The sequence below is a fragment of the Jatropha curcas genome, chromosome 5, assembly GCF_041381405.1.
Source record: "Jatropha curcas cultivar XTBG-Jc1 chromosome 5, XTBG_Jcur_1.0, whole genome shotgun sequence".
NCBI lineage: Eukaryota > Viridiplantae > Streptophyta > Magnoliopsida > Malpighiales > Euphorbiaceae > Jatropha > Jatropha curcas.
In genome coordinates, this window is record NC_143155.1 from 27,987,743 (window position 1) to 28,006,810 (window position 19,068).

A 19,068-nucleotide genomic window follows, 5' to 3' on the forward strand; every position below is an offset into this window, starting at 1 on the left:
TGATCAATTAAAATCTCCTTAAAATTTCATAATAAAAATACATGATTTTTCTCTTCTGAAGGAGTAGAGAGAAAGAAATTAAGATGAAAATTTCATCAACTCTTGATCGATTGCCTTGCCAAGCCAAGTTTCAGCATTCTCCATCATTTCAGGGCTAAGTCGCACCATGAGGATGCAAAATTCAGTTTCATTAAGCGCTCCATCGCCATCAAGATCTCCTTCTCTGACCATCCCCTCCGAATCTTCTTTGCTCATCCCCTCCATACCTAGAAATGCTGAATTTCTCCTCAGGCTCTCCGATGTTATCAACCCTTTTTCAGGATCGGCCAGAAGCCTAAATCCAGCACATAATTCAGACACAAACTCATCTACATCCAGCTTTTCTGCCATCACAGGTAACAAATCCTCGTACACTCTACGACTTGTATTGCCAATTTGATCCTTCTCCATTTCTCCTCGACGACTAAAGCACCTTACTATATTTACTGTATAGAGTTTAAATGAGTGTGGTACTTGTATTATAAAAGGTGATGGATATATATATAGGAGTTGGGAAGACTACATGACAATGAAAGGTGTCGTTTCTTTTTCTTGGACATTCATGGTGCTAAATAATAAGAAATCTGACTGCAAGAACCTATGTAAATGGACGGTTAGATTTAGGGTTAGGACACGTGCAGAGGTATATGATTGGGTATAACATTGAGGTTTATGATGCTGCTGCTTACATTTTAAACTATTGATTTGGTTTTGGACGTGATTGATTTTTTGTTTTATTTTATTCCCCAGTGGATGGTTTCTAGGAAGGTGCCTAAGGAGTAAGGAAGAGGGAAAGGGAGGGATCTCTTAGCTAGACCCAATCTATATTATTGATGACAAGAATAGCTTAAAGTTGGTTCTTTGAAGGTTCCTGTTCTCCTTCTCTATCAATTTGGTATTTTGGATTCTTCCATTTTTGATCTTTTTTTTTTTTTCTTCAACTTATTAGACAAAACAAAGGAAAAAGATCAGGATGTTATAAAGCGGTAACTAGTTAGTTATTAGAGAATACGATTGCAGAAATTGAAATTTTATTTCCCAAATCTAAGTCCATTTCTAATATAGTACTAAACTAAATTATTAAGTATCATCATCGAGAAGCCTTTGTTTTTTAACTTTGGAGTCAAATAATATCTGAGCCTATAACCTCGTACTTTTGAAGTTTGAATTTAAAAATTTTGCAAATACGTACTTTTATAATGGTATGTTATGACTATGATATGGCATCATACAACAGCTTATGGAAGACAAATTACTAAAGTTCCACATTTAACAGTTAAAAGTTAGTAACTCTGCCCCGTATTCTAGGCACCAGATAAGTCCCAATATGTAATGACAAACCTGTACCTCTCTGCTTTAGTAAAAAAAGATTTCAAAAAGAAGATAGCATTTACATCTGATTGCATAAAAAAATAAAAAAGAAATCTCTAACGGGTGATGTTCTGGACGCAAAGATCTGAGCTTTAGTTCCTATCCATTTATCCAATTAACAAATTTGTTATATTTATAGTGTTAAAAATTATTCCCAACTTAAATAATTAATTGAAGAGTCCACAATCAATCTTGAATTTTACAATAACAAATTTGCCTTCCTGTGCTTGTGTTGTTCCTTATTACTTATTGGCTTTAATATGTTTCGAGCCCAACTTTTCTCCACTGTCGGAGCAGTAATTATTGTCTATTATGTCATTATGGAAGCTGACATGATTTCCACATTCGAAGTAGTACACTTGTGAGACAGCCAAATCTGCCATTGAAGATTTAGGGCTTAAGAAAATAAAAAGAAGGAGATGCCTGAATCTCCTGTCAATCTGAATTGCCAAAAATATTTTCAAATTTCCCTTTTAGGGTGACAATAAATGCCTTCAAGTTCTACGGGAAACTGAAAGAGAGATTTCTTTTTAGCTTATGGGTATCTAATGGCTCAGTCAGTACAACTGAAGCTGGTAGGTAATTGCAGGTGACAGCAACGTTGCCTTCAGAAACAAATTGGTAGGGTTTCTTTTTTGAACTGAACATAAAATTACAGTTTCTAATTATAAAACCTATAATTTCAATAGCCTGCAATTAGACTGGTTGTACATTTTTATCATACATCTTGGTAATGATGTGAAATACCAAGAGGAAGACAACTCAGATTGATGTAATCAGAGACGTCACGGCATATGCATTTACCAGAATCGTACTGCCGCCATGTGAACGACCTTCTGAGCCAGAAAACTACACCAATCTCACAGGAAACTACCTGGAAACTACTAAAAAAAACAATCTTTGACTTCTTTTGGATTAAAATCCATTTTAATTTTCCTTCCAATCCATATCAGTTTCCTGATCTCATTTGTAGCATTAAACAACTTTCAACTGCATTAATGCATTAATTTATGTACAATTAGGCTAATTATGAGTTCTAAACAATGAATTTAAGTAGTTTCGCCATATAAGAAGGACAAACTTGTTGCTCCTACCAATTTTCCTTGACAATCTTGAACTTCTCTAGTATGAATTTGCCCTCCTTATATTTTTGTGATTCTTCATAGGCTCTTTCGTATTTCCAACCAAGCAACTCGCTGCAATCGGAGCAGTAGACATCAGCAACGGTATGGAGACCGGTGATCAGGTGACGATCCTCTTTACTTCCTAGAGTAATGTTCATTGCATGGGAGAAGAGAAAGGCTCTGCCATTGTTTGCCTAAACAAATATCTCCGTATACATACTTAGCATAATCATGAGATTAGTTTTACAATTTTCAATTTTGACTAGACGAATCTACTTGATTCGATAAACAATTTTATTAAAATGATAGTAGCTATATACATTGAATTATTCCCAAAAACAGAAGAAAAGTTTACCTGGAAACCTTTAGAGATAATATCATCGTGACGGGAAACGACGTTTTGGCACTTATAGCAGCAGTATAGCCTTGGCCCAAGGGCATCCGCCATTAAAGAAAGTAATATTTACTGCTCCAATAAAGAAAGACAAATTTAAAAAGGAAATAACAAGCTTAGTATAAGTTAATCATAAAGGGTATATTCATCTCTTTGCAAGAACTCAAAATGATCATCGTTAAACTAAAACTAAAGATATTGCTTATGAATTAAACCATGCCATCAATGATTGAGAAATAGTACAATCAAAGGAATATAATTGAGTGAAGACACCAAACAAGAAAATATAATAAATTGAGTAAAGAAATGGGTTCGATAATGACGCCATCGACGCCTAATTATTAATCAGGGATGAACTAAAAAAAAAGAAATCAAAAGCAAAACCCGAGCACCGATACAGTGACAAAAGAAAGGTAAAAGAAGAAAAGCTCTCTCCATTGAAAATGCCTTTTAGGTTATTATATGATTTAACAAACATCAAGTTGCTTATTGCTTGAAGATTAAGTATACTTAATATCAATATTAAAAGAAGAAAAGCAATAAAAACACCATTGTTTTATATCTTTTTAACTTACCGAAAGATTTGTCAGCCTTCGATCGTTTTTTATGTGGTGTGTTTGTGTCAAAATGGGCTGCTAATGTTAGAATTTAAGGTCTCCTTGTTTGTGAGACCAAAATATGAATAGGGTTTTTGCGTTCCCTGATAAAAATTTTAAAAGAAGAATTCTTTTATAAATTAAAAATTTTATAGAAAAATGTTAAGCAATATTTATTTTCCATGAGATACTAAAAATATTTTTAGTTATTATTAAAAAAAAGTTAATATCATATATTTTTTAAGAACCGACTGGGTTTCAAATCTAGAGATTAATCATAATCTCCTAATGCATGGGATGTATTATTGGGATTATAAATTTGTATCATAAGTTCATCAAAAAGTAGTCAAGCAGCCCAAACCCACTAAGGGTAATAGAAAAATCCATTTAGATAAGGAATTGAGTTGCTTAATGATGGATCAAATAAATAAAAATATTAATTTTTATTAAAATAAAAGTGTTTCTTATTATACATTAAGGAAAAAAAGAAGAATAAAATATGAATTATTTTTTAAAATTAGCTGGCCTATGAGTCACGCTATAAACCTAATCTAAGCAAATATGATTATGATAGAAATTAAAATCGTTTAAGCAAGTACTTCCCTAAGGCATTATTCTTTGTCAATTGGACTGGACATTATTTTCAAATGATGAGCAAAAAAAATTGAATCCTGAATCTTAATACAAACAAATTACTAAATCCAGTATCTTAGAAAAGTTATTATTGTTTGAGATTTTCTTTTTTGATACATTTATTTAAAGTTAAATAAAAAAAACTAATTGCCATACCTAGAAAATCAGCTTGTAGGTAGGTAGGTTTATCTACTGCACAACCTCAATTGTAGGGAGGTCTCAAAAATTATATTTCTAAGTAAAGAAATGTATGTTCAATAATTGAGCGTTATCACATAGGAGTTGGAGTTTTTGTTTTTATTTATTAAATTTATGAGATATGAATCCTGAAATTCTGTTTCCTTTTTGGAAAATTTTAATCATATTGTAACATTTTGGTACGATTTGAAATATCTTTTTCATTTTAGATTTCTTAAATTAAATTTAACAATTGTAAAATTCAACGTGTTAAGCTATTGTTCTAAATTTTTATCAGTCACATGCAGGGTTAATTTTTAATTTGATTTTTCATACTGACCATAATTATAACATGCATATATGTTCAATTCATAATTTTTGATAATCAAAAAGAAAAAATTTAACGATCCAATTCTGAGATAATTATAGATTAAAGTTGATGGCTTTTATTTTTGTCATTAGCAATTGCTAAAATTCATTCCAGAAAAGAGAAAGGTAATCCAGGGATCATCTTCGTGGACTCGATTGAAAGTTATCCAAAAGATTGAGGTTAATTTTGCAATTGTACCGAAAAAGATATATTTTGCCAAAAAAGGTTCCGCGAAAGGAAATACAAATACTTAAGCCCTAATTAAGGGGTTTGACCAATAAAAAAATGCCACGTTTCAAAAGAAAATAAGGCAAGCGGTTTGATTAGATAATATGGAACCTGACCAGGACCGGACCTCATAGCCGGAGACGATCAGCGACTGAAACTAAAACACAGTAAGCATCTCAGATTAGGGTTTCTCTCTTGTTCAAATTAATTAATTAACAGGATTCCATCCTACTTCTTTCTGGGAGAATTTCCTGTTCTTGTATGTATATGACTATACTTAATTGCTGATTATCGCCTATAATACAGACCAAATTTATTTACTTCTTGATTGATGCAGAGAAAGATTTAAGAAAAGAATGGAATTTTGCCCAACTTGTGGAGTGTTGTTGCGATACGAGTTGCCAAACTTGGGTGAATCATCTAGATTCTATTGCCCCACGTGTCCGTACTTCTGTCCCGTGCAGAACAGGGTATTATTGGCGGCTACGCCTTTCATTTTATCTTTTACTATTATTTTTATGATTTTTGTTTTATACTCAAGAGTTTTGATATATTCGTTTTTGGATTGAGTGAATGTTCATGTCCGTTGATATCTATTTTCAGGTTAAAATCAAGAGAAAGCAGCGCCTGATCAAGAAAGAAATTGAGCCAGTTTTCACCCAAGATGACATGATGAAGGGGGGTTCGGAAACCGAAGGTGCGTTTCTTTCCAATTTTTTTTTTAATTTAATTTTTATGATTTTTTATATACTTGTTTCTGCAATGCTAATTGCTTCTTTTCTCCATTATAAAAACCTAAAAAGTTTATCAGTTTACGCAACTGAGAGTTTTGCACATATACGGTTGAATGCCTCTCTGAACATTTTTTTGATTATTTTTACTTATTTTTGCTTTGATAGTAACTGCCCTTATCAAGGGAAATTAGATTACAATAATGTATGTGCGAAGTGCATCATGCTAATAGTTCTTGTTCATGCATTCTATTGTTCAACTTGTAGAATTATATCATATAGAATGAAGTGAAATTGAACTTGTAACTGGTAATTGTTGGGTTCTCACAAAGAAATCGTAAATTTTGTTATGATACTTGAACACTTAACTCCTGACCAACATATAAGTTGGATTCAGTTTGATGAACATTAATAGTTGTACTAAATCAGGGGGCATTTGTCTCGAATTCAGAAAATTGAAATCATTGAAGATTACTGAGCAAGGACATGACATTGTTTGCCCCAAAATGATATGGGTGTCAGGAGTTGTTGACCCCAGACAACTGTGTTGGGATAATATATTTTATTGACAAGCTGCTGATTAGATGTCTGCCCAAGTTTTTGCAACTTGCAATGTAGAGTTTTAGAATGCCTGTGCTATGTTAAGTAAGTTGTTGGAGATTGGTTTTCTGCCAAATCCTCATTGTGATTGTGAAACATTGGACTTTGATAAGATATATTTAGATGCAAGAACTGAATGGTTCAAATTACACCATGACATTCGCAATTAAACATGGCGAGAGACTTCATTATTTTTTCTTAATGTAAAGGCTTTCCAAATATTTGGGTAGAATGAATGAGAAGCCATTTATTTGTTGACGAGTAGAAGCCATGATTCTAGTGCAGTTAGGTATTGAAGAACAAGGTTTTATGTGATGGACCACACTTTTACATTCCAAATATTTGGGTAGAATGAAGGAGAAGCCATTTATTTGTTGACGAGTAGAAGCCATGATTCTAGTGCAGTTAGGTATTGAAGAACAAGGTTTTATGTGATGGACCACACGTGTTCCGGGGGCGACAGTATTATTGAATTGGTTTTTTGTTCAAGGTCGAGTGGTGCTTTACGAGGTTAAGCTCAACTAGTTCCTAAATAATATGGGTGGGTGTTACTCCATTCTTCAATTCATGATAGGAAAAACTTTGCCAGGGTTTTGCAAGTTTTGTAGTTAATTTGGATTCCTGTTACAGTTGGATTACAAGGCGTTGGGTAGTCAACCAAGTGATTGTTTTTATCAGTTCTTGTTGATACTGCTTTGTTGCAGTTCCTTTTTAAGGTTTTTATAGAATCATTCCTTGCAGCATTCTAAATTTCGGTCTTTTTTATTTTCGCAGTATCTCTTTCTTTAGGTACTATTTAACATATGCTTTTCCCTCTTGTGGCAGCAACATGTCCGCATTGCAACTTCGGAAGAGCCCGTTTCCAACAGATACAGATCCGGTCAGCTGACGAACCAGCGACTACATTTTATTTTTGCTTGAATGAGAAGTGCTCAAAGTTATGGCGTGAGGATTAAAATTTTTGACGAGGATATCTTTGCATGTTCCGTTTTCTGTTGGTCTCTTGAAATTTTATATGCTGGTCATTTTGCCATTCTGGTTGTAGTAGGCCGGCCTGTTCTCCAAACTTTGGTTCATGGTTGAATTCTGTAACGATGATATTATTAATAAGGGTAAATTTTAGGTTCTTTTCTCGAAGTTTCTCTTGGTCAATCTTCAGTTCCTTGCTGTTTCTCTGTGTGTGATCTTCATGGTTGTCTCGAATGGATAAAATTCCAATGCAAATAGGGGAAAAATAGCCGACTCATTCCACACCAGTTTCCAATTTCTAGTATATGGTAACTAGCTCATAAAGTTGATGATTAACAAAAATTAACAAGAAATTAATACTGGAAACGCAGAATTAAGTCTGGAAGGATCGTGGCTTTTGAAAAAAGAGCCATGATCACAACAGGAAGATTATTTGACAATGTTCCAAGCGTAAATACAAAAATTAGTCTACTTCATCAATAAAAGCACTGAAGATGAAGCAAATTGTCACCCTATAATTATGTTCATAAATTGATGGTGATTGAACAGTACCGAGCATAAAAGTGAGAATTTTCTGTAGAATTAAGTTCTTGATGAATGAACAGCTAACTTCTTCTTTTCTCCCCATCGCTTTCTGGTAGCCTCCAACGCCTCCTCCCTCATCTTAGTAAGCTCCTGAAACCAATTCTGATACTGTGCTTCAACGGCATCAAGCTCCCGCTTTAGTTCCATGTCCAAATATTTGCCAATTAGGTCTAGAGATGAAAAGCTGCTTGTCAAGTTCATATCATTGGATGCTCCACTTATCTTGGGAAATGACAACTCAGGATTCTTAGCAGATTTATTCACTGCAATGCTTTCTCCAATAATGCTGTCATTTCCTACCAATTTGTGATGAAAATATGAATTTCCAAGATCTTGTTCACAAACAAATCCATCGGTATTATAATCAGCAAGTTCAGATGCTTTGTCATTTTTAGATGAAGCAGAATCTTCGATCAGTATCTCTGAAATAACTGATGCTTGTGATTCTTCATCTTCCATGTTAGCCAAACTTGGAGAAGAATAATAGTCAAACTGGAAAATGTCACTTCCATTGTTATCACAGTGATTACCTTCATCAGCTTGTATGCTACCTTCTCGAGGAGTAAACATTGAATCCCAAGGGAAAGCCATTGATTTTTCTCCCGCTGATTCTGTGTAAGCACTTGTTACTTCACTTGAGGAATAATAGGATGAAGGCTTCCAACCAGGAAGGAGTTTCATTATCAAGTAATCGATGAACTCGGCTATGAAGGCCACATCATGATCTGCTAACTCTAGTTCTTCTATCATCTCACTAGCTACAGAGAGTGCAGTATCGCTATCAAGGTAGAAGAGGAAATGTATATTCCTAACCCGCCCTACAATTATAAAAAAAATAATAAAAAAAAAGGTTCAAGCCATTATGATCAGAAACAAAGAATAGACATCATCCTACATTCCTTTACCAGAAGCATCAGCAATTCGCAAAGTCAGTGATACAGAATGGTCGTCATTTTTTTTCCCCCTCAACCGAAATTCCTTGTCCTTATGTGTCTTCTGATACTCCAATTCTGGAAATTTTGTTTCTTCACAGTTGCTTCCAGTACATATGCTTAAAGAGTCAATCTCCATGGATGAAGGTCCTGACTTGGTTAAACTTGGCGATTTAGGATACTGGTTAGGTAAGGTTAAAGGATCACGGATTGGTTCTACTGGATCCTGAAGCTGAAGGAATGGGTCTTTAAGAAGTTCTTTAGCAGATAACCGTTCAGATGCTGGAACCAGACATTTCGTAATAAACTCCTTAGTTTGTGGATCAGTCACTTTATTAAGAGAAGCAGGCTTAATGCCCTGAAAAATGGTAAATACATATCATCATTATTCTAACATATAGAGAAAATAAACCTAAAAGAAATAGCAATGTATGATTTATCAACTTACAGAGATAACCTTCTTGTAAATTTGAGCTGGATTTTTGCATTCGCTGTATGGGTATTCGAAGGTAACCATTTCTAACATGCACATCCCAAAAGAATATACGTCAACGAGTTCAGTGTATTCCTCTTCATAAAGTTCTGGAGCCATAAATTCAGGAGTTCCTGGTACGAAAGAAGGGAAATAAGTATTCAGTTCTTCCAGTAAATTAAAGTCTGGCTTTAGAAAAAGGGTAGGAATTGAAAGCATTAATGCATCACCAATGACACTTCTTGCAGTAGGCTGCAGCATAACAATGGCCAATCCAAGATCTCCAATTTTAACTTCTCCATGATGTCCATTAACAAATACATTATCGCATTTTAAATCTCTGTGAATGATAGGTGGATTATGACCGTGGAGATAGACTAAACCTTGTAGAATTTGCCTTGCCCAATTCTTTATTGCTTTCTTGTCTACATTCTTATGCCTTCTACGATATCTGGTAATAGAAAAGTAAATAATCATTTCAAAGTGCAAATAATAAAGAGGAGAAATCAATGAGCCTGGATCTATGGAGTTTGAAACTAATCAAAGCTAAACCAAACAAAAATAAATAAATAAATAAATAAATAAGGAAAAAAAAGGATATATCCAGAGGTACATACTGCCTCAAATTCCCAGATGTAAAGAGCTCAGTAATCATGTTAACAGTTTTCTTCTTATCATCCACCCAAGAGTTGTAGAACTTTAAGATGTTTTCATGCTTCAATGATCTCAGTAGATGAACTTCAGAGTACAATTTTTCCAAGTCTTCTGGTGATTCCAAGACATCATCAATCTTCACTTGATTCCAGGCAACCTCTATTCCTTCTACTTCATCAAATGCCTTGTAACTGGAAAAAAAAAAATTAACTGAGAGAATCCAAGAATATTAAACTTGAAAAGAATATACAGTCTTCATATGTATGTGTACATATATAAACTCTTAAACAAGAGGAAGGTAAAATGTAAGCAGCATACACAGTTTTGAAAGCACCCCTGCCCAAGATCTCATCATACTGTTAACGAAAAGAAAAATGAAAATCAAATGCATGGTAAAGAAAAAGCGATTTTAATTAATGTGATTTTAATGAACGAAAATACCATAAATTAAGAGAGAGTACCCGAACATATCTACCGGTAGGATCTATTTCTACGAAATCAGCCTTTTCATGAGGAGGCTCCGTTGCAGAGTCGTTTCCATTATTAGATGCCAATTCGAGTGCTCCGATCCCAGCGCCAATAACACAGACTGCCATTGCAGCCAACGAGGACCAAACAGCAAGAAGTAAGAAGAAAACGGAAAAAAAGTACCTTCCTAATCTCAAGGTCAAAATTTTTTTGGTTTTTTCTGTTGCTTTAGTTCGAAGAATGCCTCGGAAGCCATCTTGAAGGAATCGAATGCCGATAATCGCAAGTGGATTCGGCATTCGACAACCACCACAGCAGCGGTGACGACGTCGTTTCTTTCTGGAGGAAATGAACTTCTACAATTCATAACCCCAAGTTCCATGCCCCCACCGATTCTTTTCATCATCAAACCAGTCCCAGAACCACCCACTCCTCCAATGACATCCTGGTATCAAAACCCAAAACCAAAAAAAAAAAAAAAAAAAAAAAAAAGAAAAGAAAAGGCTGGTTTAATTTTTCCTCCTGCGATGGTTGTCCGGATGTTTGTTCTGGCAGTGAATGTGAAAAAGAAAAGATGAAATAAGCGATGGGATTTAGGCTAAAAGAGGAGACGATGATACGGTAGTTGGAATTGAAGCCGCGAAAAAAAAGCTATGAACAGACACTTGGTCGGTTAATGCGACCCTGCTGCCAGAGTACTCCAGCTCTGGCTTTCCAACGGTAAATGAGATAATCTTCCGGTTCGTTTTCCCGTTACTCTTTGAAGACTCTGTCTTTCTAGATCAACCTTTTTTTTATTATTATTATAGAAAAATCGATTATAATTAAAATGCTCCGAATTGTTTGGAGAAAATGGTTATTAAAATACAGTGAAAGACATAGGATTGTCGTCAATTAAGCTTCGAGAATTTGAGATCCATTTGGTCATGTAGCGGCTTGTTGTTGACATAATTAATGTTTTCTTACTTTAATATATTGGAATTGTCTTTTAAATAACTGTTTTCTTATTGGATTATATAGTTAAATTTATTTAAGTGTTAATAATATTTTAATAACATAGCCAGTGATATATTTATATTGTATATATAACTTAAGTAATCACACAAAAACAATGTACATCTTAAATTGATGAAACTCATTGCGTGTGAATTGATTTTCTGCTTATTTTTTTCCATTGGATTGGAAGGATTTCGTGATTAATTTTATTATCTTTTTCTTAATTAAATTTTATGTTATCTTTACATTTGAATTATTTTCGTCTGGATAAATAAAATTGATGAATTGTGTGAATTACTTTTTATATCTATCACTCTGCATTTATAAAATTAAAGCTGTTAAATATGTTTTAATTTTAATTTCTATTAATTATATTCAAAAAAAAAAAATTTCAACTTCTATTAATAATGGCCTCTATTTTTGTGGCTGATCATAATATACGGAGTTTTTTTTTTTTTATCCTTTGCTGTAAATAGTATATACGCCATCCTACGGTATAATTTGTCATACCCAAACATAATGGCAATATGGAAAAAAAAAACACATTAATGCACAAATAATCAAAGATATTGAAATGACTATTATAACCGAACCAACCAGATAGTGGTCTAGTTGGTCTTCTTATTTATATTTATGTGAATAGTGACGAGTTTCAAGTTCGATTTCTTTTTTACTATAGTTGTTATCACGAATTTAGTGAACTAAATATAAAATTACCCCTATTATATAGCTCGCTGTGTTATTTCAGTCTATATAAGCTTTCAAAGAATTAAAAAATTATTAACCAAAAGATGTTGCGTGGCCAAGCCATAGATTTCAACCTTCTACAAAAGTATAATTTCTTAATAACTAAGATGCTCAAAAACAAATCAAATTGGTGTCGTGGTGTAGTTGGTTATCACGTCAGTCTAACACACTGAAGGTCTCCGGTTCGAGTCCGGGCGACGCCATTCGAAGTGTTATTTTTTATTTACAATTTTAATCTTCTCGTTTATACATTGCATTTCGGTTATTGTAATTATCAGTCAATCGTCTTGCATAGTTTTCTTTCTCCTATGTCCTCGCCCACCAGCCACTTCCATTTCTTACTCTGTCCGCTCACTCCACCGACACACACTCATTTCCAAAGCCACTGCAAGTTTTACTAGAAACGTCATACTTATGGAATCCAGAAGAGAGCGAAAATTCTCTCGAACCAAATACAATGCAGACTTAACTGCAATTCTTCGAAAATCATGGTACCATTTAAGGTTATCTGTGAGACATCCCTCTAGAGTACCTACTTGGGACGCTATTGTCCTCACGGCTGCCAGCCCCGAGCAAGCCCAGCTATACGAGTGGCAGCTCAAGCGCGCCAAACGTATGGGCCGGATCGCCAGCTCCACTGTCTCTCTTGCCGTGCCTGATCCCAACGGCCAGCGGATTGGCTCTGGTGCCGCCACTCTCTATGCCATTTATGCCCTAGCTCGCCATTATCGGACGCTTGGTATCGATCTTGGCTCTGAGGTACTGTAATCACTAATTTGCTTTCCATGGAAGTTTGCTAAATCAAAAATTGTCTCTGCTAGTTCGTTTAATATGAAAAATTATTACTATAATGTAAGCATTTGATGATACTCTATGGCTGATCTTGTAATGTGGCTTCGGTGATTGCTGCCAATTGATCTGTGGCTCACTTGAAATGAACTAGCGGGATTTTGCGGTGTCAGTACAAGATTTTTGTAATTCTTAACATGGAAGACAAGGACAGGAGTATAAGCCATTAAGCCACTAGAAGATTAAGTTTAAGATTTTTTGCATATATGTTGAGTATTTTTCAACGGTTACTCCGTGTTTGACCTGCGAATCTTACTTGCTTTGAACATTTTTAACGTGTGATCTACTGGTAGCCTAAGCCTGGAATTTCTTCTGTAGAGGGCATCGATTGATAATCTTATCTTAGTTCTGAAACGTTTAGGGCATATTTGAGAATCAATGTTGCTATTGGTGAACTATATACTTCTAGGCTTGATTGGGTTATCTCTGATCAACAGGTGGCAAACACAGAAATTGGCAATTCTGGATCTTTTTTTCCAGATGAAGGATCTAATAAAGAAGATTATATCCTGCCAATGGTGAGATTTGTGGCCAAGAAGCATATTCTATTGCTTCATGCTGGAGGTGACTCTAAAAGGGTCCCATGGGCTAATCCTATGGGAAAAGTTTTCCTGCCACTTCCATATTTGGCAGCAGATGACCCTGATGGTCCAGTTCCGCTGCTTTTTGACCATATACTTGCAATTGCTTCTTGTGCAAGACAAGCTTTTAAGAATAAAGGTTGTTTGTCCTGTTCGTTACATTTGCAAACTGACTAATTCTTACGTTAAAATCATCCTTAATCAAGATTTACTGTTTTTTCAAGTAAATCGTATCTTCTCATTTATCTGTCTGTTTATTTATTTATTATTTATGGGGAAAAAAGGTAAATACAAAAATCATTCACGTTTCTTTGGTGTTATATTGCTACATGGCAGATAATGGTGTCCTTTTGTTCGTATACATAATTGAAAATCGTATGATTGATATTGAATAGTGCTTGCATTTAGACATTGCTGACATGCTGGATTTTAAATCTGTGTTTTTTTCATGGAAAAGATGGTATTGCTATTAACTTATGTAGCTAAAGATATTCACATACTATATGACTATCAGTTATGTATCTAACTGCAGATGAAAACATCATATTATCTGCAGGGAGCATTTCCTCATTATCTCGATTCAATTGTATTGCATGTGAATATGACTGAGAATACTTTACATAGTTAGATCACTAAAACAGCATTCTGTTAACCTGAAGTTCAAATTATTGATGACATTGTAATCTAGTGGTCATCATTTTCAAATCCTAAGGTCCTTGAATGCATGGATCAGAATTATTTCACGCCAAATTTTTGGTTATTTGAGAATTTGTAATTTTTGCAGGTGGGATATTGACAATGACTGGGGATGTTCTTTCATGTTTTGATGCCTCTGCTATGGTTATTCCAGAGGATGCATCTTGCATCATCACCGTCCCCATCACCCTTGATATTGCTTCTAACCATGGTGTTATTGTGGCATCTAAAAGTGGGATTCAAACTGAAAGTTATACAGTCAGCTTAGTTGATAATCTCCTACAAAAGCCAAGTGTTGAGGAACTTGTTAAGAATCAAGCATTATTGGACGATGGTAGAACATTGCTCGATACTGGAATAATAGCTGCTAGAGGCAAAGCATGGGCAGAGCTTGTCATGCTTGCATGCTCCTGCCAACCAATGATTACAGAGCTTCTGGAGAAAAGAAAAGAGGTCAGCCACTGATTTTTCTTTTTAATTGTTAATCTTTTTGTTATGTAAAACCAAATAAAAATAAACTGTTACAGAGTTGCTAGCACAGCTTTTTATTCCTTTTTTTTTTTTTTTTGGTATTTCGGATTTACTTCAGTCACTATGTTTTGGCAAACACTTGTGACTTAAAGATCCTAAGTTATCCAACACTAAATATTTTTCTTGTGAATTTTTGTATTTTGTTTACCATAATCATACTTATCTATCTCCCACACCCTTACTTATGGATGTTTGGCCTAAATTATATGCTACAAGGCACAACTTGCTTTACATCATACAAGCTTATGCTGCAGTGTAAAAGTATTCTCTGCTCTTTTTCTTTTTCACTACTTATATGAACATGTTTCAATGTAAGAAGATATTTAAGTTTCGATTTCTTTTTCTGTCATCTGCTATTTTCTATTTGTTTTTATTTTTATGTATAGTTTTTTTGCACCTATGTTTCACATTCTACCTTGGAATTGTTTGTTCCCAAACTCATCAAATCGAAACTGTCTCTGAGCCATAAATTCTTTTTGAGTTGTAAATTGCTAAAAGTAAAATGTATTTCCCACATTTATATTTCTCACAGATCACAAATTTCATTTTCTTTAACATTCACAAGTTGGTTACCAGCCAATCTGAAACCGTACTTTTTTGCATAGATGAGTTTATATGAAGATCTAGTAGCAGCTTGGGTACCTGCAAAACATGACTGGCTACAATTTCGACCTGTGGGCAAAGAACTCGTCAGAAGATTGGGCAAACAAAAGATGTTCAGCTATTGCGCTTGTATGTTGAAAACCATTTGAAAACCTGAGTAAAAGTCATTTTCATTGATTTTATCATTTGACTTACTGGTTATCATCTTTCCACTGTAATTACTTCAGATGACCTATCATTTCTGCATTTTGGAACCTCAAGCGAAGTTTTGGATCATTTAAGTGGGGCGAGTTCAGAACTTGTAGGCCGAAGACATTTATGTTCCATCCCAGCCACGACTGCTTCTGACATTGCAGCATCTGCTGTAATTCTTTCTAGCAAAATTGATCCTGGTGTCTCAGTTGGGGAAGATTCTCTTATATATGATTCATCCATTTCTGGCGGAATGCAAATTGGTTCCCAATCTGTTGTTGTTGGCATTAATGTCCCAGGAGACAGTGATAGGATTGCAGAACGTTCATTCAGATTCATGCTTCCAAGTTGTCATTGTCTTTGGGAGGTTCCTTTAGTCGAATGCACAGAAAGAGTCATAGTATACTGTGGACTCCATGATAACCCAAAAGATTCACCTTCCAAGGGTGGGACTTTCTGTGGGAAACCATGGAAGAAAGTCTTGAATGATTTAGGCATTCAAGAAAGTGACCTATGGAGCTCAGTAGGTTCTCAAGAGAAGTGCTTATGGAATGCTAAAATATTCCCTATCCTTTCGTATTTTGAGATGCTTAGTTTAGCCTCATGGTTGATGGGTTTGAGGGATCAAGAATCTGAAAGTTTTCACTCCTTGTGGAAAAATTCACGCCGTGTCAGTTTGGAGGAGTTGCATAGATCAATTGACTTTTCAAAAATGTGTACAGGCTCAAGTAATCATCAAGCTGAGCTTGCAGCTGGAATTGCTAAAGCTTGCATTAACTATGGTATGCTTGGACGAAACTTGTCTCAGCTGTGTCAAGAAATACTACAAAAGAAAGCTTCAGGAGTTGAAATATGTAAGGACTTCCTAGACCTATGTCCCGGACTTCAGGAGCAGAATTCTAAAATTCTTCCCAAAAGTCGAGCATACCAGGTGGAAGTTGATCTTCTTCGTGCATGCAGGGATGAAAAGACTGCCTGCTTATTAGAACATAAAGTTTGGGCTGCAGTTGCTGATGAAACTGCCTCAGCAGTCAGATATGGTTTTAAAGGTAATCACATTCTTGCAGCTTAAGCATTATGTTGAAAGTGAAAATTGTGCTGTGTGCCTCAAGAATGAATAGCAACCACAATGCATTACCATAGCTTCTCTAAACTTAGAATGAATGCATATCAATTTTGATTCTCCTTTTATTGTGATGATGATTTCCCAAACTTAATGTTATTCGACGCTTATTTGTTTTTTCATACTTTGTTTCATTGGAGTTCATATGTCTTCATTTTTGGTCATCTTAAATTAATCATGGTTTACAAACATTTCTTCTGGTCCACAGAGCATCTCCTGGAGTCTCCCAGCAGCGTGCCTGCTTCAGCAAATCAGAATAATCACATTACTGGTCATGTCAGTCGATATTTCTGTTCTAGAAGGGTAAAGGTTGAGTTACCAGTCCGTGTAGACTTTGTTGGGGGATGGAGTGACACTCCTCCATGGAGCTTAGAGCGTGCTGGTTGTGTGCTGAATATGGCAATAAGTTTGGAAGGTTGTCTTCCCATCGGCACCATCATAGAAACAACTGAAAAGATTGGAGTGTTGATTGATGATGATGCTGGAAACCAGTTATACATTGAGAATCTTAACTCTATTGCTCCTCCGTTTGATGGTGATGATCCATTCCGCCTTGTCAAATCTGCATTGCTTGTTACTGGTATAATTCATGAAAACATTCTTCAATCGATGGGCTTGCAAATCAGGACATGGGCAAATGTACCTCGTGGCAGTGGCCTGGGGACCTCTAGCATCCTAGCAGCTGCTGTTGTGAAAGGACTTCTTCAGATAACTGATGGAGATGAAAGTAACGAAAATGTTGCTAGACTGGTTTTGGTATTGGAACAACTCATGGGGACAGGAGGTGGGTGGCAGGATCAAATTGGAGGTTTGTACCCTGGTATTAAATTTACTAAAAGTTTTCCTGGAATACCATTGCGGCTCCAAGTTATCCCCTTATTGGCTTCCCCTCAGTTGATTTTGGAGCTGCAGCAGAGATTGCTTGTGGTGTTTACTGGTCAAGTAAGTCCTTTGTTTAATTTCCTGCCTTCTATATTTATTTACATTTGTATCTGGCATAAGAAAACTGGACCAAGGTGTAAACAATTTATGGTATTATGAACCATGGAGTGCTTAGTCCTCTGGACAGGCTTGTCTAGACTTAAAGGCACAGTCTTACTTAAGTTATTGCAGCTTGCTCCTTCTATAGGATTATGCCTGATTTGTTATATTGCGAAATGCAGTCGTAGTGAAACTAAAGGCAAGTTGTTTCAAGGTGAGCGCATAAAAGTACATGTAAAATACTACTATGCTAGTCTTAGCTTTCCCTGCAACCTGCTGTTCACTTGCCATAGCCTTTTACTCTATATATAGGATTGCACTAGAGTGAACCTCACCATTAGATGGGGAGGGTTAGAAGGTTGCAGGTGAGTGCTTTAATAATTTAATAGTCAAAAAGATTAGCAGCAAAAAAAATTGCTGGTAATGGCAAGAAATGTTGGAAGAAATCACATATATGGCAGGAAATGTAGCAGTGAAGTGTGAAATATGTATACAAGTGGTAGAACAATCATACGGTATCATTTAGGCATGAAATGTATAAAAATAAGAATTGTAAATATAAATTAATTCTATCTCAGGTCAATTCTGTTACACACTGGTCTTCTAATTTTCACTGAATTATTGAATGACAGAGGTTTAAGCAGGCGTAAAACTTTTGGCACGTTACATGTTTAATTAATGATCATAGACCTGGTAATTGGACTTTCCCAATTAATTGTCGCTCTATATTCTGCAATTTTTTTGCAGGTTCGACTTGCACATCAAGTTCTACAAAAGGTAGTTACTAGATATCTTCAGCGGGATAATCTTCTTGTATCCAGTGTTAAGCGCCTTGCTGAACTGGCAAAAATTGGGAGAGAAGCATTGATGAACTGCGAAGTCGATGAGCTAGGGGAGATAATTCAGGAGGCTTGGAGGTTGCATCAGGAACTTGACCCATACTGCAGCAATGAATTGGTTGATAAGCTTTTTGCATTTGCTGACCCATACTGCTGCGGCTACAAGCTTGTTGGCGCTGGTGGTGGAGGTTTTGCGTTGTTACTAGCCAAGGATGCGAACTCTGGAAAGGAATTGAGACATAAACTAGAAGAATGTTCAAACTTTAATGTGAAATTCTACAAGTGGAACGTCTTTTTAGACAATTAGACGTGGTGATATAATCAGAGAAACCTCATATTATTAGTACAATTGTTACTATTCTTCTTTACACAGATCTTGTTATTCTTATAGGTTTATACGATGATATGTATATAATAGATAACTGGGATGTCGGTTTTATATAAGTGTGTAATATTAAGAACAGATGATAGAATAATTGTGTTTATTTTAAAAGCTTAATGATCGAGTAAAAGACACACCAAATGCTCAAGTTCCTACCCCAAGGCATAACTTGCCAACAGGGCAAAGAATCCGAAGTCTTTGGCGT

General features: G+C 35.4%; 5 protein-coding genes and 1 non-coding gene across 11 annotated transcripts; 3 read left to right on the top strand and 3 right to left on the bottom strand.

Moving 5' to 3' along the window:
• Positions 1-804, bottom strand: LOC105642812 (calcium-binding protein KIC). Its single transcript, XM_012227758.4, has one exon. It carries the CDS (start codon positions 448-450, stop codon positions 79-81), a length of 372 nt encoding a protein of 123 aa, XP_012083148.1. The 5' UTR covers positions 451-804; the 3' UTR covers positions 1-78.
• A 1,264-nt stretch (positions 805-2,068) lies between these two features.
• On the bottom strand, positions 2,069-3,633 carry LOC105642813 (protein yippee-like At4g27745). Of its 2 annotated transcripts, XM_020682669.3 has the most exons (3): positions 3,504-3,633; positions 2,890-3,000; positions 2,069-2,728 (listed from the first exon to the last, which is right to left on the bottom strand). In XM_020682669.3, exons 2-3 carry the CDS (start codon positions 2,980-2,982, stop codon positions 2,501-2,503), a joined length of 321 nt encoding a protein of 106 aa, XP_020538328.1. In that variant the 5' UTR covers positions 2,983-3,000; positions 3,504-3,633; the 3' UTR covers positions 2,069-2,500. The 2 variants fall into 2 exon arrangements, with proteins under 2 accessions (XP_020538328.1, XP_012083149.1); XM_012227759.4 differs by lacking the exon at positions 3,504-3,633 and having other exon boundaries at positions 2,890-3,404.
• A 1,308-nt stretch (positions 3,634-4,941) lies between these two features.
• LOC105642814 (DNA-directed RNA polymerase, subunit M, archaeal) lies at positions 4,942-7,400 on the top strand. 2 transcript variants are annotated; one of them, XM_012227761.4, is made up of 4 exons: positions 4,942-5,099; positions 5,270-5,402; positions 5,536-5,629; positions 7,089-7,400. In XM_012227761.4, exons 2-4 carry the CDS (start codon positions 5,289-5,291, stop codon positions 7,217-7,219), a joined length of 339 nt encoding a protein of 112 aa, XP_012083151.1. In that variant the 5' UTR covers positions 4,942-5,099; positions 5,270-5,288; the 3' UTR covers positions 7,220-7,400. The 2 variants fall into 2 exon arrangements, with proteins under 2 accessions (XP_012083151.1, XP_012083152.1); XM_012227762.4 differs by having other exon boundaries at positions 5,041-5,191.
• Positions 7,401-7,564: 164 nt separating this feature from the next.
• LOC105642815 (putative serine/threonine-protein kinase WNK10) lies at positions 7,565-11,184 on the bottom strand. 3 transcript variants are annotated; one of them, XM_012227764.4, is made up of 7 exons: positions 10,337-11,179; positions 10,194-10,231; positions 9,839-10,066; positions 9,452-9,672; positions 9,198-9,355; positions 8,723-9,107; positions 7,565-8,635 (listed from the first exon to the last, which is right to left on the bottom strand). In XM_012227764.4, exons 1-7 carry the CDS (start codon positions 10,640-10,642, stop codon positions 7,815-7,817), a joined length of 2,157 nt encoding a protein of 718 aa, XP_012083154.1. In that variant the 5' UTR covers positions 10,643-11,179; the 3' UTR covers positions 7,565-7,814. The 3 variants fall into 3 exon arrangements, with proteins under 3 accessions (XP_012083154.1, XP_089577697.1, XP_020538427.1); XM_089721571.1 differs by having other exon boundaries at positions 9,198-9,672; positions 10,337-11,184; XM_020682768.3 differs by lacking the exon at positions 10,194-10,231 and having other exon boundaries at positions 10,337-10,479.
• Positions 11,185-12,215: 1,031 nt separating this feature from the next.
• Positions 12,216-12,289, top strand: TRNAV-AAC (transfer RNA valine (anticodon AAC)). The gene has a single exon. It is a non-coding gene; the product is annotated as a tRNA-Val (tRNA).
• A 59-nt stretch (positions 12,290-12,348) lies between these two features.
• On the top strand, positions 12,349-18,980 carry FKGP (L-fucokinase/GDP-L-fucose pyrophosphorylase). Of its 2 annotated transcripts, XM_012227765.4 has the most exons (7): positions 12,349-12,845; positions 13,373-13,655; positions 14,301-14,665; positions 15,349-15,475; positions 15,574-16,587; positions 16,870-17,603; positions 18,390-18,980. In XM_012227765.4, the coding sequence occupies exons 1-7, from the start codon at positions 12,501-12,503 to the stop codon at positions 18,786-18,788; spliced, it is 3,267 nt and encodes a 1,088-aa protein (XP_012083155.1). In that variant the 5' UTR covers positions 12,349-12,500; the 3' UTR covers positions 18,789-18,980. The 2 variants fall into 2 exon arrangements, with proteins under 2 accessions (XP_012083155.1, XP_020538342.1); XM_020682683.3 differs by lacking the exon at positions 13,373-13,655 and having other exon boundaries at positions 12,707-12,845.
• Positions 18,981-19,068: the final 88 nt, after the last annotated feature.

Bases quoted from the DNA above. Each gene is read 5' to 3' on its own strand.
- LOC105642812 (XM_012227758.4), bottom strand. From the start codon at position 450: ATGGAGAAGGATCAAATTGGCAATACAAGTCGTAGAGTGTACGAGGAT.
- LOC105642813 (XM_020682669.3), bottom strand. From the start codon at position 2,982: ATGGCGGATGCCCTTGGGCCAAGGCTATACTGCTGCTATAAGTGCCAA. The intron at 2,729-2,889 runs GTAAACTTTTCT...ATATTTGTTTAG, and splicing joins TTATCTCTAAAGGTTTCCAG to GCAAACAATGGCAGAGCCTT.
- LOC105642814 (XM_012227761.4), top strand. From the start codon at position 5,289: ATGGAATTTTGCCCAACTTGTGGAGTGTTGTTGCGATACGAGTTGCCA. The intron at 5,403-5,535 runs GTATTATTGGCG...ATCTATTTTCAG, and splicing joins TCTGTCCCGTGCAGAACAGG to GTTAAAATCAAGAGAAAGCA. The intron at 5,630-7,088 runs GTGCGTTTCTTT...CTCTTGTGGCAG, and splicing joins GGGGGGTTCGGAAACCGAAG to CAACATGTCCGCATTGCAAC.
- LOC105642815 (XM_089721571.1), bottom strand. From the start codon at position 10,642: ATGCCGAATCCACTTGCGATTATCGGCATTCGATTCCTTCAAGATGGC. The intron at 10,232-10,336 runs GTACTCTCTCTT...TTTCGTTAACAG, and splicing joins CTACCGGTAGATATGTTCGG to TATGATGAGATCTTGGGCAG. The intron at 8,636-8,722 runs GTAAAGGAATGT...TTATAATTGTAG, and splicing joins GCGAATTGCTGATGCTTCTG to GGCGGGTTAGGAATATACAT.
- FKGP (XM_012227765.4), top strand. From the start codon at position 12,501: ATGGAATCCAGAAGAGAGCGAAAATTCTCTCGAACCAAATACAATGCA. The intron at 15,476-15,573 runs GTATGTTGAAAA...TAATTACTTCAG, and splicing joins GATGTTCAGCTATTGCGCTT to ATGACCTATCATTTCTGCAT. The intron at 16,588-16,869 runs GTAATCACATTC...TCTGGTCCACAG, and splicing joins AGTCAGATATGGTTTTAAAG to AGCATCTCCTGGAGTCTCCC.